The sequence below is a fragment of the Bacillus rossius genome, chromosome 1 (genome assembly GCF_032445375.1).
Source record: "Bacillus rossius redtenbacheri isolate Brsri chromosome 1, Brsri_v3, whole genome shotgun sequence".
In the NCBI taxonomy this organism is placed as follows: domain Eukaryota; kingdom Metazoa; phylum Arthropoda; class Insecta; order Phasmatodea; family Bacillidae; genus Bacillus; species Bacillus rossius.
The window spans coordinates 92,993,203-93,008,665 of NC_086330.1; the positions used below are offsets into that span (position 1 = coordinate 92,993,203).

Here is a 15,463-nt window from a genome sequence, read left to right on the forward strand (position 1 = left end):
AACAAGTCGTATTCGAGTGGCCTCGGTAGGCTACGTGTAGCCAAAAATGGTGATCAGTTTGGTGAAAATAAAAAATAGTTTTCCCTGCATAGTTAAAGAATGGGCGAACGCGTGTACATTTATTGTTTTGTCAAAATTATAAATAAATTACCGCCACACAAATACGTATGTACATTATAGCAGCAAATTCAATATTTTTACGTCTCATTTTTATCGTTCACGTTTCGGACATTTTGATCGGGTAAGGTTCGTAAGACTACCACTAGATAGAATTCTTCGGACAAAATTTTTCCATAGAAAGTGAGAAAATTTCGTTCCAGCTTTAGCAACTGCGATACTAAATGATACGTTGTAATCTTTGATGCACCAAACTCGTTATTTTTCGTTTATGTACTTTTGACGGTAAAAAGAATTACGTGTTATTAAGCTGCAAATGTGCTTCAATAAGAAGTACGTACTTAAAAAAAGGTGAATACGCGGTAAAAAACGTAAGGCATTATCTGTGCGAAATAAACTGGACATTATTGAAAAGGGAGACTCCAACCCCACTGTCCCGCACGTGTTAATAGCAAAGGAACTGGGAATTGCAACATCCACATTAAGTACAATATTAAACAAGCTGAACAATCTTCTTTCTCAAGCTGCGATAACGTCACAGAGTATTAAATGCCCGAAAAAAGGATAATACGCAGATTTCCAAGAACCATTAGGTAATAGAAAGTGTAGTTCATTAAATATATTATCTGCATTTGCTCATAAAACTGTTGCTTTGAGTATTTTAATTCGTTCTTTTCATGGCTTAGGCCTATGTGTAGTTAAGATTTTGCTTTTGAGTATGTATTGCCAATATAAAAGTTTTCCCAGATATAAAGTTTCCCCTCTATAGTGAACATATAAACTACTCCCTTCAGATTCGTTATAACAGGGTTCTACTGTACTAGAATTTGGCCCTCCCTCTCGGTTAGGATGATGTATGTATTCCTGGTAATTGAAGGCATTATCAGCTTGAATACCTTGTGCCTTCATAGGAAAGGCCTTCAATATTTTCATCATTTTAAATATTTATAATTTTGTCTCTTGCTTCAGCAAGTAACAGTTGTGTAGGTTTTTATGATTTTCCTTTTGGATACAAATAAAATTGCAATATGATTATCAACATTTAATTATTCTTTATTGGCTCTGCTATCTTTGATCCCAATTCCATACTCCTTATAACTTTTTGTATATATAAAAAACTCTGCTCTACTTTTTAGCTTTTGCATTTTATACCATAGTTTTCACTGGTTGTTTTCAGTATTTTCAATTTTTTGGGATATTGATTTTGGATGTATTCAATTTGGAATTCCAACAGGGATCAATGAACATGTGCACCTGTTTTGGGTGTGCTAAGACACCAGCAGGGTTGTGACACTGGACAGAAAAAAATTAAGTCCTATTTTTTTTAGGCTTATCTTTATCACAATTATTACCATTTGTATGAAAAAAACTGAAAATTGGGCGAATCAAACACTAACAGAAATGGCACAGTATGCAATAAATTAGAGGTGGCAGACGAGGAGTTACAATCTTTGTCAGGGGAGACCGGTACAGAAGTTAGATGCCTCTCTTGATATGCTTGGGAGAGAGACACACTTTGACGGGGTCGCACAGTTCGAGCAGCCAAGGGTCCTCACGGCTGCGGCGTCCCAGAGTGCGCGTGAGGCCCCGCTCCGCCCCGGACACGTCCATCACCAGGCTCACGTCCACGGTGCACGCCTCCGTCCACACCTGCTGGTGCGACAGCAGGAGCGTGGACAGCAGCCTCACACGGCTGGGGTCGTCGGGACAGGGGTGCAGGTCTCGCGTGCGGATTACGGACAGCTGCGACTGCTGGTCAGGGTAGCACGCTCGCATGCGCAGCATCCCCGCATCACCCACGTGCCGCAGCTCCACGTCGCACGCCACCCCCACCACCAGCCCTGCCGTGAACTTGAGAGGTGTGTCCACATTGCCTGTTGGCTCGTTGATCCCCGCACTGGAGCTGCGGATCTGCGCACAGGGTCCTCTCGTCGCTCAATGCCCTTCACACATGCAGGACCAACTGAACTGTGACATAGTCAGGGATGTATTAATTACAAGAGGCTCATATGCAAACAGTTATTTATAAATGAACGAGTCATGTAAATGATGTAATGGTTAAGTGAAAATAGTTACTTCCATTAAAGTATTGACGGGAATCCACACACAACTTAGAAACACACAGCTTAGAACAGTTATAACTTTGAATGCTACAAAAAATTTATACAGCGAAACCCCTTACTTACGTTACCGTTATTTACGTTTTCCCGTTATTTGCACTATATTCTTCAGGTCCCGTTTAGTTCCCATTTAGTCCAATACAATACCTTCACGCAAATTACGTCTCAAAATTCGAATCCATCCCGCTATTTACGTCACGTAACAAACATAAACAACTTGGTGCAATCGCCATAGATGATGAAACTGTAAAAGAATTGTCCGAAAATAAACATGTGAAACGCGTCAAAGATTTCGTTCGTATCGAAAACCACAACACACTACAAGATGGCGATGAAGTTGTGCGGGCTCTATTTGCGCTGCGAGCGCTGTCGATTTTCTGGACGATATTTTAATCACATACACAACTGCATGTTTACATTCTGTGAACATTATGTTAAAGGAAAGTCAACATCCGTTAACGGTAAATAGAATGCTAGAATAACGTGGTAGAAAATATTGTGTAAAAAAGTTTCCTTTTATTTTGAATTTTTTTTTATCAGTGAAGTCTGTCTTTTATGGTTAAGTAATGGAGAAAAGGCAGCGTCAAACTTTTTCAGTGGCGGAAAAATTAAAAATAATTGAAAAATCAGACGAGTTTGTGGGAACACGAGTTGATTTGGCAAAATAACTTTCAATTCCCATCAGCACACTCAATACGATTTTGAAGAATCGTAATAGCATTGCAGAAAATGCAGCAAAATGCGGGCCAAGTGCAAAAAAACGAAAATACTGTAAAGAATCAAAATTTAAAGAAGTTGAAGATATTCTTGTGGAGTGGTTTGTGGGTGCACGTTCTGCGAATCTGCCAATCAGCGGGTCCATTTTGCGAGAAAAAGCTCGTGTGATTGCATCCCGGCTTGGCATTGAAGATTTTACAGCTTCCAATGGATGGCTAGACAGGTTCAAACAACGCCATAATGTTGTTTACAAAGTTGTATGCGGTGAAAGCAAGAGTGTGAATGAAGAGACAGTGGAACACTGGAAGGAAACTCAGCTTAAGGAGAAGATTGCCAGCTATTCTCCGAAAAATATATTTAATGCTGATGAAACTGGATTGTTTTATAGTGTTCTGCCTGACAAAACTTTCACTTTTAAAGGGGAGAAGTGCCATGGAGGAAAGTTAAGTAAGCAACGAATCACTGTACTTCTGTGTACAAATGCTGATGGAAGTGAAAAGTTGCCTCTCTATGTTATTGGCAAGGTTATGAAACCCAGGTGTTTCAAAAACGTACGCACCCTTCCTACCAAGTACACAGCAAACAAAAAGTCATGGATGACGAGTGCACTGTTCCAGAGCCAACTTCATGCACTTGATGCCAAAATGGGTGTTCAAAACAGGAAAATTGTTGTGTTTATTGACCAGTGCCCTGCACACATGGGCAACATACAGCTTCGTAATACAGAAGTTGTTTTTTTCCCTGCGAACTGCACGAGTGAACTACAGCCACTGGACCTAGGTATTATACAGTCATTCAAGTTCCTGTACCGAAAATACCTGGTCACAAGAGCGGTGACCATGCTTGACACCGGTAAGGATCCCTCGACAATGAAGATTGATGTATTGACAGCCTTACACTTCACAGCTAGAGCATGGAAAGAGGTCACAGTTACGATTCAAAATTGTTTTGCGAAGGCAGGCTTTTTTTTTTCCAGAGGCAGGTTGTAGTGCCAGTGAAGATGATGGTGTCACCATCATAGAGGATGTGCCTGAGTATTGCCAACTGTCTCAAAAGGAGTCTTTTAAGGACTATGTGGCAATTGACCAGCAGGTAGTTACCTCACAAGTCCAGTGTGTGGAGGACATTATTATCAATAGTGGCATCACCAACTCGCAAGAAGATGATGATGATGAAGAAGAAGAGGGACAAGAAGAACCAGTTCCTACTACAAGAGACGTGCTCGCAGCTCTTCAAACATTGCGCAGCTATATATCAAGTTCTGAAGGCAGTGCTAGTTCATTTGATAACTTTTATAATTTGGAGAGGCAAATAATCTCCTTGAACAGCCAAAAAAGCAAGCAGAAAAAAATTTCAGATTTTTTTGTTAGGAAGTAATCAGAAAAACTTTTTGGCTTTCATTATTTTTTTATTTTTGTCAAATGTGGTAAATTAAATGATTAAATACTAGAGTAAAATTTGTTGTTAGTGTGTTTGTACCTGCATTATAGTATGTGCTATTAAACAAAAGGAAAAAAATACTGAATAAGGTAAGCTGTACTCCTTTTCATTCTTTTCCCTTTATTTACACTTTCCCGCTTTTTACACTTTTTTACTTTGTCCCCATGAAAAGTGCAAATAAGGGGTTTTGCTGTATTACTTAGAACTGTCATAAGTAACACAATGCCAAATCAACACAACTTATAAATACAGTAAAACCTTTTTGCTGCGACCCCATTTATTGCGACCACTTCTCTATTACAACTCGATTTCGAGGAACCGTGAAAAAATTGCCGAAAAATCCGAAGAAAATCGGACAGAAAATAAGTTTCTTGTGGTGAGTAGCGTGTTACTGCATTTCTCTTGCCGAGTGCTGTACTGCAATAGGTAGCGCATATCTAAAAATAGATACCACTTCTTGTCGACCCCTGTCAGCGCTTAACAACCCCCATTCCACGTCCCTTTGCCGGCAGGGTGCAGATAAAGGTTTTTGTGGCAACGTGTTTACGTTTAGCGACCGACTGAATGCACGCCCGCCTCGACTTGTTTTAACTGCCGCAGCGATGTTTATTTTGACAGCTCAAGCAATTATCTTTTCCCGTGGGTTGATAGAAAAAGGTCGCTTCACCCAGCATAAAAAAAAAAGGCTACGCCACTTATTCCCCACTCAGGAAACACACTGGCTGCCGTCTGTCTCCCCCGCATTTATCTTTCTTCTAACTAGGGATGCAACATCGCTCTTAAAAACATCGATATCACAAACATCGATGTTCAAACGAAAAAGCATCGATGTAAAAAAACATCGTTCTGACAACCGATACATCGATGTTTTAACCAATGTTTTTAAATATCAGGAAAAACATGCCAAATGATTTAAATTATAGTATGTAGCGAAAAACCATACCTACTACAGGTTCCTGACCACAATATCCTCAAGATAGCTGTGAAAGTTGAGCGGTGACCGTAACATTATATAGCGGAGAAATAAAGATAAAGGTGTACTGCACTGCCCTTAAGTGGTTTCAAGATTCTGTATCGGTTGTTTTATGCCTAAAAATTACTCCAAAAACACGCCTTTTAGCCATTTTCACTCTACTATAAACACAGTTTAAAAACTTAATCCGCATTCAAAAGTACCTTTCGGCATTCAGTGAACACTTAAATGCTTTTCGTAAACATACCCCACTCGGATATCTTGAGTAGTTTTCAAATCATGTTTTTCCTGAAGCTCTGTGCACCGTATGCAGGGGCGGAGCCGGGGGGGAGGGGGGGTTAGGGGTTCAATTCCCCCCCCCCCCCTTAGAACCAAATCTTTAATTAAATTTCTTATTCATCACTCAAACAAATTTCATATTAAAAATTAATAAAAATTTTTACCATTACAATATTTAAATTTAAGTACCGAAAACTGCTAAAATAGCACTATTTTACACCTTAAAATCCAAATTTTCCCGGGGGAGGACCACCGGACCACCCACTTTAATACGGGATGCTTCTTAACACCCCCCATACACAAATCCTGGCTACGTCACTGACCGTATGTGTGCCCGGGCAGCCTGCAGCCTTAAGACTTACTTAAAATAAAATTACCCTCGTTTTTTTATGTTTTTAGTTATCATTTCGTGAATATTGTAAATAGTACAGATCATGAGAGATCTATCTATCCAAAAACCATTGCGATACGACATTTAGTTTTCAACAAAACTTTTTTTTTTTAATTTTCGATACTTATAAAACTTACATTTTTAAGTATAAATAAATGTTGTAAACGCTAAACCATTTTGGTTGGTATCCTTATTTTTTTTACAGTATTTGAAGAAGTCTATATTCATTTAAAAAATAACTATTTTTTTACACGATTTATTTCTAATTGGAAAAAATATTAGGGAAAAAGCATGAAGTGTATGTGCAGGTTTAAAATGTAACGTTAATTTTCTCGATAGAGCTAGCGAGACCGTATCGGTGCCAATTAATAGCTTGTATGTACAACAAGCTATGAAATTGTCCATAAAGTCTCGCTGCTTTTTTCCTTATATTTTTCAAAATTTAAAAGAAAATTCTTGTGTAAACAAATTTTTTTAACGGTACCTATTTATTTTTTCCAAATGATTTTACACATCTTAAAGTACTAGAAAAAAATTGATACTGAAATCAACCAAATAGTTCAGTAGGTATTTACAACATTTTTGATACCTACTTAAAAATGTAGGTTTTTATAGTAAGTATAGATAGTTAAAAAATTGTATCTTAAAAACTAAATGTATCGTAATGTTTTTTTTTTAATATATTCAATAAATATTCATGAAATGATAGCCAAAATATTATAAAAAACTAGGGTAATTTTAATGATGAACGATGTCGATGTTTTGGACTTTTTCGTCGATGCATCGGCGATGTATCGCTCTTGAAAACATCGATGCTAACATCGATGTTTCATGAACGATACATCGATGTTTTGAAAACATCGATGTATCGTTTGCATCCCTACTTCTAACATTCCACGTCTCACCTCTCGCGCGAGCAATAACAAAGCGACCACGCATTGGGCCGTTTTATGCTTTGTTTGGTGACAGCAGCTTGATTTTATTCGGTATATTCCTTTTCATAGGACCCTTGCTATTAAAATACGTTTATATTTAAGTTTGAAAACTTGGAAATTCCTTGCCAGAGATGACTGAACTCGAACTTGGTGTGAAAAGTGACATATTTTGACCCCTCCCTCGCCGCTTTAGTACCCCATTCATAATAGCCCAATTTTATGGGAGAAGGGAGGGTGAAATGAGCATTTTCTCACTGAAGGTTTTTCAAAGGAAGCGAAGTTGGGGTGTTATAAGGGAGGACACTAGATAGTTTGTGTGTCTGGGAAGGATGAGCGAGCCTTGAAGAATGTTACCGTGGGGAGGGAGGGGTGAGCTAATGCGTCATGAAGCCACTGCCGCCAGCTAGCTGGGCGAGCTTCATGTGCGCCCACTCGCGTTGCAGGAAATGTCCCATTATTTTTTTGTTATTCTTACATGAACATTATTGGATGTATTAAAGTTGACACAAAAATACGCTGTGTGTTAAAATTAACAGATTTTAATGATCTTTCACTTCGTTTATTTTTAAAAATTTTTATGTTTTACACATTTTGGTCAAAATGTCCAATTTTTTGAAGGTTCCCGAGAATGTATTCATAAAATCACTGCTTTGTTAAATCCGGGGTTCGTGACATCGGGGTTCTAGTGTATTTAACTACGGCAAGCAGAAAACTTACATGTAAACTAACCAGTAAAAATAAACTGTCTTTTGACATATTTTCTTTAGAGGTGGCCTGTAGGGCGACGGACTTGTCATGAAGGTTGAAGTGGGTTTAAAGCAAAGCCGTCTAGCATTGTGAGTGACAACATCCTGCCATTGTACGGCTGGTTTGAGAAAGGGGGGGGGGTTTGAAATAAACTGAAAATTTTGGGAAACATCTATTGCGACCCCCCCTCTATTACGACCCTATTCCTGGGAACCGTGAGGAGTCGTTTCAGAGAGTTTTGAATGTATCAAACTTATAACTGTCATGACTTATAAATTTGTAACTTAGAAACACATAACACCAAACCACAAAATTAATAAACATCATAACTGAAAAAAACACAACTTAGAACTATCATAAGTATAATGAATTTCAGCTTTTAACTTTACATATTTTTTTGATTAATATTAAAAGGACTGAAATAAATAAATGGTTACAAAAAGTAACCATTTAAATCTGAAAATAAACTGGCTTCAGAAATAAACTTAAACCATACAATCAAAAAAAAATTTTCTACTGCTTGAAAAGTTATGTATGTTTAGCACTGCAGTTCCATTAACACAATTTCTTGTTTTGATATTTGAGTATGTTTTTGGAATAATACATGTTACTTGAAAAATAAAAACAATCACAAAGAAACCTGTTATAAAACAATAAAATCTTGGCTCTTGACATTGCATAAAACAAAAAGGTCTAAAATGTTATTTTATTTTCACATTTGTAACTTCTCACGAACTACGAAACATCAAAGAATAATACGGAATGTTTTAGTTGCAGTACTATTACCAATATACTATGTAGTATTGTTTTGGGTATACATTTTGTCTTACCAGAAATTGTTGTAGCATTTATGAGTGTAATTGTACTTGATGAAAAACAAAATCCATTATTTTTAATGATGATACAGCCATAAAATCTTGGCTCCACTGACATGTAAAGAAACAGGAGAGCACGACCTGGAGGAGGGGCGGCACTCACGGCGGTGTTGGCTCGCGGTGGGGGCGACAGAGTGGAGGCCAGCAGCAAGGGCAGCAGGCTCTGCACCACGGGACCCGGCTTGGCTTCCTCGCGTTGTCCCAGCTCCCTGAGCAGCGCCGCCGTCAACGGCTCCGGCCGCAGCCCGTTCTCGTTCAGATAACTGCCCGCACGTCATAATAGTACCTTCCAGGGAGCAACACTGCAGAAAAGGTCTTACAGTCACAGTACTGGTTCTTAATTTCTGACTAGCGTATACATTTATTTCTTTCTGAAGTGACCTAGATTTTTGCATGTGATTTTAACCATTTTGAACCAGCTGTTGGTGAGTCACAAGCCATCCAGTTTTAAGCCATTTAAAGCCACCATACTGTAATGAATTTTTTTTTAAACTGAAATCTAGTGAACTTAAGATGCAAGTATTAAAGGTAATTATAAAACAGTAATTCCGATTGGCCTATATTTGAAAATTCAAATTTTTGTAAAACTGGACAAGGAAGTTAATGATTAATGGGCGTGAAAACTGGAGGTACTGAAGTTAGAACCTTATGATAACTCTGAGTTTAGACTGAAGCAAACTATTTATTAATATATGCAAACCATCAGAAACTTTTTTTTTGTAACACAACCAATTGACTTAGATTTCCCCGAGCATTATAAATTTTTATTGTCCAACCTAATTTGTTCACACTTATTATTCATTCATGTATCTACTGTATTACCACATGTATGGATTCAATGGTTTTGTGTAATGTGTATTAAGTGTCACTGTTGTGTCAACTGTATGTGAATTTGTTTTTTATTTGACACAGTATCACATAGTTTGTTTATCAAAAACACAAATAAAATTTACATTTATAATTCTACTTGGAACTCTTTTGAGCAATGTACACTAGAACCCCAATTTTACGAACCCTGATTAAATGAAGCAACAATTTTACTAATACATTCTCAGGAACCATCAAAATCAGAAATTTGACACCAAAATATAATTAATTAGAATAAATTAAAAAATATAATGAAAAAATCCATTTTTTATAATTCTTTAACACACAGTTTATATTTTATGTGGATTTTAATACTCTCAATTATATTCAAATATGAAGAACAAAAAACATTGGACATCCCCTTTTAATAGCTTCTGCGACGATAGCTTCTGTGACGTAAAGCCGAGGCCACACAGAAAGCTATGCTATGTTCGCAATGTTCACTGTGCCAGGTGGCCAGACAGAATAGTCTAGTTTGCTATGTCGGAGAGACGCATGCCATGGGATTCAAGTGATGATTCCGACTATGATAATATTCTGTTGGCTCTCAGACTATTAAAACTAAAAAGAAATAGGCTCATGAAGTTTATCTAAAAATAAATGAATTTGGAGAATTTCATTATTTGATGAAGCAGTTGTGAGAGGACGAAGCCAAATTTATTGATTATTTCAGAATAAATTCAACTCAGTTTGATAGCATTTCCTTGAAATCAAATCATAGGCATTGTCCTGCATATCCTACCTTTTATATTTTTCCATTATTTATTCCATAAACATGGATATTTTCATAATCCTTCAATGAACTTTGCCGTTGACATAACTACTTAAAGCACAATACTGAGAAAAATTCAAAAAATTCAAAAAAGCAAACACAGAAGTACGGTTCAATTCCACGCAAAACAGATGATTTTTCCTATCTGCGCATGCGCAAAGTCAGTGACGTTTAGAAAAATAGCCAAGAACAAACACCCGGCGACATCACCAATATAGTGAACATAGCGAGTACAACTTTGTGGGGCAGTGACACCTGAGATGCAGCTGGCTATATTTTACTGGCATATAATATGAAGTTCGTTTTAAGCTATACAATGCTGCGTTGTAAACTATTAAATACTGGATACATTGAGCGAAAAATATTCATAACATTTTCACTCCATGGAAAATGAGCAAATTTTTAATAGATCATTTTGTTATAGTGGAGAACATAAAATAAATATGTTATGTACATTAAGTTCCTTACATATTCCAGAAGTTTCCAAAAATATTTCCAGAATAAATAGGTACCTCGAAATCTACCTATGCCTGTAGGCTATGCCGAAAGAGATTTTTTTTTTTTACAGTGCTGTAGTTTGGATGTGAACGAAACTTTCTCCTAGCTTTGTGTATCCAACAAAGGCCAGTAAAACTTAATAATATGGCCAACCAGACAAAACACAGTGCTGGGTGCTGCTATGTTTCACCAATTTTCGGGCAAAAATTTTTAATTTCCGTCGTCACGGAAGATTGGTCAAAACGCAGTGATAATTGGTGATAATTATGGCGGGTCGATCGCGGCTGCATCAGTCATTTTCATAATACATCCGGGTTGCGTTGACCTTCCTTTTTTTCTGGGTAAAGTGAACAAAATGGTTATCTGTCGCAAATGGGTCCCGGGAGCAATGACAAACAAAGAAGCACTCAACACAAAGGGACATCGCCGGGAGGAGTAAGTGGCAGAGCCGAGGGAGGAAGGATTAGGACTGAGTGCAAGGTCATGGTATTTTGGGACATAGAACACCACTAGACAATGGCAGATATGACAGCTGTTTCCTTCAGGCTTGCGCAATCAGAAAATGTTTGTAGAGAGCATCAACTCTTGCAGAGAAGGCTGTAGCTGATCCATCTCAACAAAGGCTATTGGAGGCCACCTGGATCAAATAAGGAAGAGTTTCGAGGAGGACCATCTCCTAATTGCCATCATTTCAGGTCAAATCACTGACACTGATACAGAGGAGCATAACAAATGGTTGGATACATTTGATGATTCTATTATAAGATAAGATCTATTTCTGATTCCTTTGCAAAGATACCATTACTCAGCTCATCACAGGCTTCATCATCCACCTCTCATGATTCACAGAGAGTGCATGTACCAGTAATTAAATTACCAACATAAAGTGGTGATATAAAGTAATGGCAAACATTTTCCAACCTGTTTGAGACATTTGTTGCTAAACAGAAGCAACTCACCTATGTAGAATGATTGTCTTATTTGAATATGTCACTGGAAGCAGAGCCCCTCCCTCTAGCATAGGATAATTTTGAGATTGAATGGAAGCTTCTTCAACAGCGGTATAATAATAAGAGACTGATTGTTAATCGCCACATTGAGGCATTGGTAAATGAACCAGCTACCACAAAAAATTAATCAACTCTAGTGCAACTATTATCACCAATCCAGGAAAATGTTCCTGCCCTCAAGGTATTGAGCATATCGTGAATACTTGGGATCCTTTGTTAATATAAGTATTAGAGAGGAAACTGGAATCAACTCTCAGAGGAGACTGGGAACTGAAAATCATAGACCCAACACAAATACAAACGCTGGAACAGTTCATAGTATTTTTGGAAGGTCGACAATGGATGTTGGAATCTTTAGGGAGTGGACAAAAATTGAAGGCTGTTCAAAAACCAAGCCAACAACAACCCAACTGAAGATCTTCGAGGCTTCACTTGATGCATTTATGTTTACGGCATTCAGGGGAGAACAAATCTCAACAATGTATGTTGTGTGCAGACCCTCAGTCATTGTCTCAGTGTTCCAAATTTGTGGAAGCCTCCCCAAAGCAGTGATTTGAACTTGCCAAACAGCTGAGAGTTTGTATAAATTGCCTGCGGCATTTCCATAAGCAAAGGATTGCTATTCAAAGACCAAATCCAGAACCTGTGAATCAAGACATCATACATTGCTACATTTTGATAACTCAACACCATCCAGCAAAAATTATGAAACAATTAATGAACCAATCACAGATGTGCCTTTGACTGATGATAATAGTGAGCAACTTTCTACAACAGCTTTGACCTGTACTGATCCATCATATTTGTTTTGTTGGCAACGGCAATTGTTGGTGTAGGGATGCTAGTGCTAACAGTCAAAAGTGTCGAGCACTGCTGGATTCGAGTAGTCAAGCCAAATTCATCACAAGCCAGTGCCTTCAAAGGCTAGGTTTAGCTCAACACAAGTGTTCATGACTGATTCAGAGCCTCTCAGGTGTGTCCGTCAAATCCTCATGTCAGATACAGCCCATCGGTGATTAAGTTCAAGTGTTCACCCTTAACACACTAGTCCTGAACAAGATAAGTGAGAAGTTACCTAATACAAGCATATCTTTGTTCTGGGCAATAAAAACATCTCTCAAATCTTAAAATTGCAGACCCCAACTTTGGAACACCTGGTCCAATGGAGATGTTGCTTGGAGCAGAAATTTTCCCTCTTTTGGTAATTGGTGGTCATGTCAAAGACATTCCTGGCTCTCCAACAGCATTGGACTCCATTTTTGGGGGGTTGGTCATGGGGAAAATCGAATTGAAGTCAGGGTCTCTAGTGTCTAGATCATCAACGTGTCTTCATGCTTCACTTACACCACTGGAAGATACCCTGAAGAAGTTTTGGCAATTGGAAGAAATTCAATATGTGTATCCTAAAACACTGGAAGAAGTTCAGCATGAAAAGAGCTTCAGGACTACTCATAAAAGAGGATTTGATGGTCGCTATACAGTAGCGTTACCATTCATAACTACAGCCCCAGAATTGGGAGAGTCAAAATCTCAAGCACTAAAACAATTGGGAAAATTAGAGCAGAGATTTTGTCGGCAGCCAAAGCTTAAGGTTCATTATGTCGACTTCATGAGAGTCTACCTTCAAGAGAGCCAAATGGAATTGGTGGTTGAAGAACACGTGAGTCTGGGTTACTACATCCCTCATCACTGTGTACTAAAACCTGAGAGTACCACCTACCACCACAAAACTTTGTGTTGTTTTTGATGCATTGGCAAAGACCTTATCTGGGCTATCCCTAAATGACACTTTGCTCTCAGGAAGGAAAATACAGTACGACATAAGAAGCCTTATTCTTCGCTTGCGAATCCATAAGATTGCTTTCACTGCTGATGTCCAGCAAATGTACAAATAAATTCTGCTGGATCCACAGCAACATGACTATCACAGAATCCTTTGGCATTTTGACTTAAGGAACCCAGTCCAGAAATACTGGCTGAAGACTGTAACATATGGTGTGTCTGCGGCATTATTCCTTGCCATTCGAACGCTTCACCAACTTGCAGAAGATGAGAAACCAAAATACTCTTGTACAGCTGGTGTTCTTGTTGCAGATATCTATGTGGATGACGTAGTGACTGGTGCAGGAGGCCGTACAACTGCAACAAGAACTGGTTGATATTCTTAAGTATGGTGGTTTTAACCTCCGCAAGTTTGCCAGCAACAGTCCAGAGTTTCTTGCCTAATTGCCACCATCTAAACTACAACAACCTATTGCTCATTTATTCGATGCCAATGAGCAGTCGAGTTTGAAGGTACTTGGTCTTCACTGGAATGCTAGGTTGGAAATTTTTTCTTACCATGTACACTCCATCAGCAGCAGCTGCACTAAGAGGGGCATTCTGTCCAATGTGCCAAGAATATTTGATCCATTAGATTGGCTATCATCTCTGTTGATATTAGCAAATTCAATGATAAGAGTTGTAGTTAGAGGGTGTTCATTGGGATGACAACATGCCTGCCTGCCTGCCAGCCAGAATAGAGGTGAAGTGGTCTCGCTTTAAGGAAGAGCTGTCTTTATTGAAGGACATTACCGTACCCAGAAGACCTCTTGTGAGTGCACGAGATTCATTACTTGAACTTCATGACTTCTCTGATAGTTCAGAGCTAGAATATGCAGCTATAGTATATCTTCATGAGGTAACTCGTGAGGGTCCAGTACATCTGCTGATGGGTGTCCAAGGCAGCACTAACCAAAAGGGATACCTTAACTTGTATTGAATTGTATGGCGCTGTTTTACTCACAAAATTTCTGCGTTATATTTTGGATGTTTTTTCATCTTTAAATTTGAAGAACGTCTTCACCTGGACAGATTGCACTGTTACCCTATCCCGAATTCAATCATGAAATCATCTATGGAATAAGTTTGTGGCAAATCTGTGGGAGAAAACCAAACAAACACATCACCTGAGTGATGGCACCACGTTCCTTCGTCTAATAACCCTGCTGACTACACTTCCAGAGAATCTTGTCCACCCAGCTGGTCAACCACAAGGCCACACCTCAGCTGGACATCGTCTTCCCAATTGAACAGCACAATCAGCTTGCTGGACCTTTTGTCGGCACACTCACAGATAAAGGCTTATCACTGCTTCATCGGTTTTCATCCCCCACGAAAATCAAATGGAATACAGCGTACTGTTTGTGCTTTATCAACATTGGCTGTTTTGACCAGGAGAAAAGGAGTGGTGCTCTTCAGATGAGTGAGCTTCAAGCAGCACTATTGGTGTAGGTCAGAAGGACCCTGGCTGTCGTCTTCGCTGCTGAAAAAAGGGGCAATGCTCAACATCTTGGAATAAATTGAAGATTTCAATTTGAAGATTCTGTAATCGTGGTGCTGTGCTCAGGATAAAACCATAATTATTAATAATAAATGTCCGGTGGAAGCGTCAGGCTAATTATCTAAAAGGACTTGCCAGAGGGGCACAGCCCACTTACAAACACAATTTAAAATTAACCTCCCTGACAGAAGGAAAGGTTACGTGGATTGTGGTTTCAAGTAGCAGCAAATGAAAGCAATCGTATGGTTTGGTTTCATTAGAGGCTTTTACTGTTGATTAGTAGTTTAGTATCTTTTCATTGCCGGTTTCTTACATTTGAAAATATCTTACGCCATTACAGCCATTACAAACAAAACTGGTAACAATGTCAGATTCTTATTTTTGATACATTATATTGAGT

The 15,463-nt window shown here is 38.6% G+C and overlaps 1 protein-coding gene across 16 annotated transcripts in view; it reads right to left on the reverse strand.

Moving 5' to 3' along the window:
• Positions 1-1,149: 1,149 nt before the first annotated feature.
• The window catches only part of LOC134540092 (integrator complex subunit 4), a 141,280-nt gene continuing 126,966 nt past the window's right edge, over positions 1,150-15,463 (reverse strand). For 6 of the 16 annotated variants that reach the window (XM_063382609.1, XM_063382619.1, XM_063382590.1 and 3 more), the window contains exons 15-16: positions 8,651-8,857; positions 1,150-2,028 (exon numbers count right to left, since the gene is read on the reverse strand). In XM_063382609.1, the coding sequence (XP_063238679.1) occupies positions 1,594-2,028; positions 8,651-8,857 (642 nt within the window). In that variant the 3' untranslated portion in view covers positions 1,150-1,593. Of the gene's footprint in view, positions 2,061-8,650; positions 8,858-15,463 lie in introns of all 16 variants that reach the window. The other 10 variants (XM_063382600.1, XM_063382582.1, XM_063382693.1 and 7 more) reach the window with 5 other exon arrangements.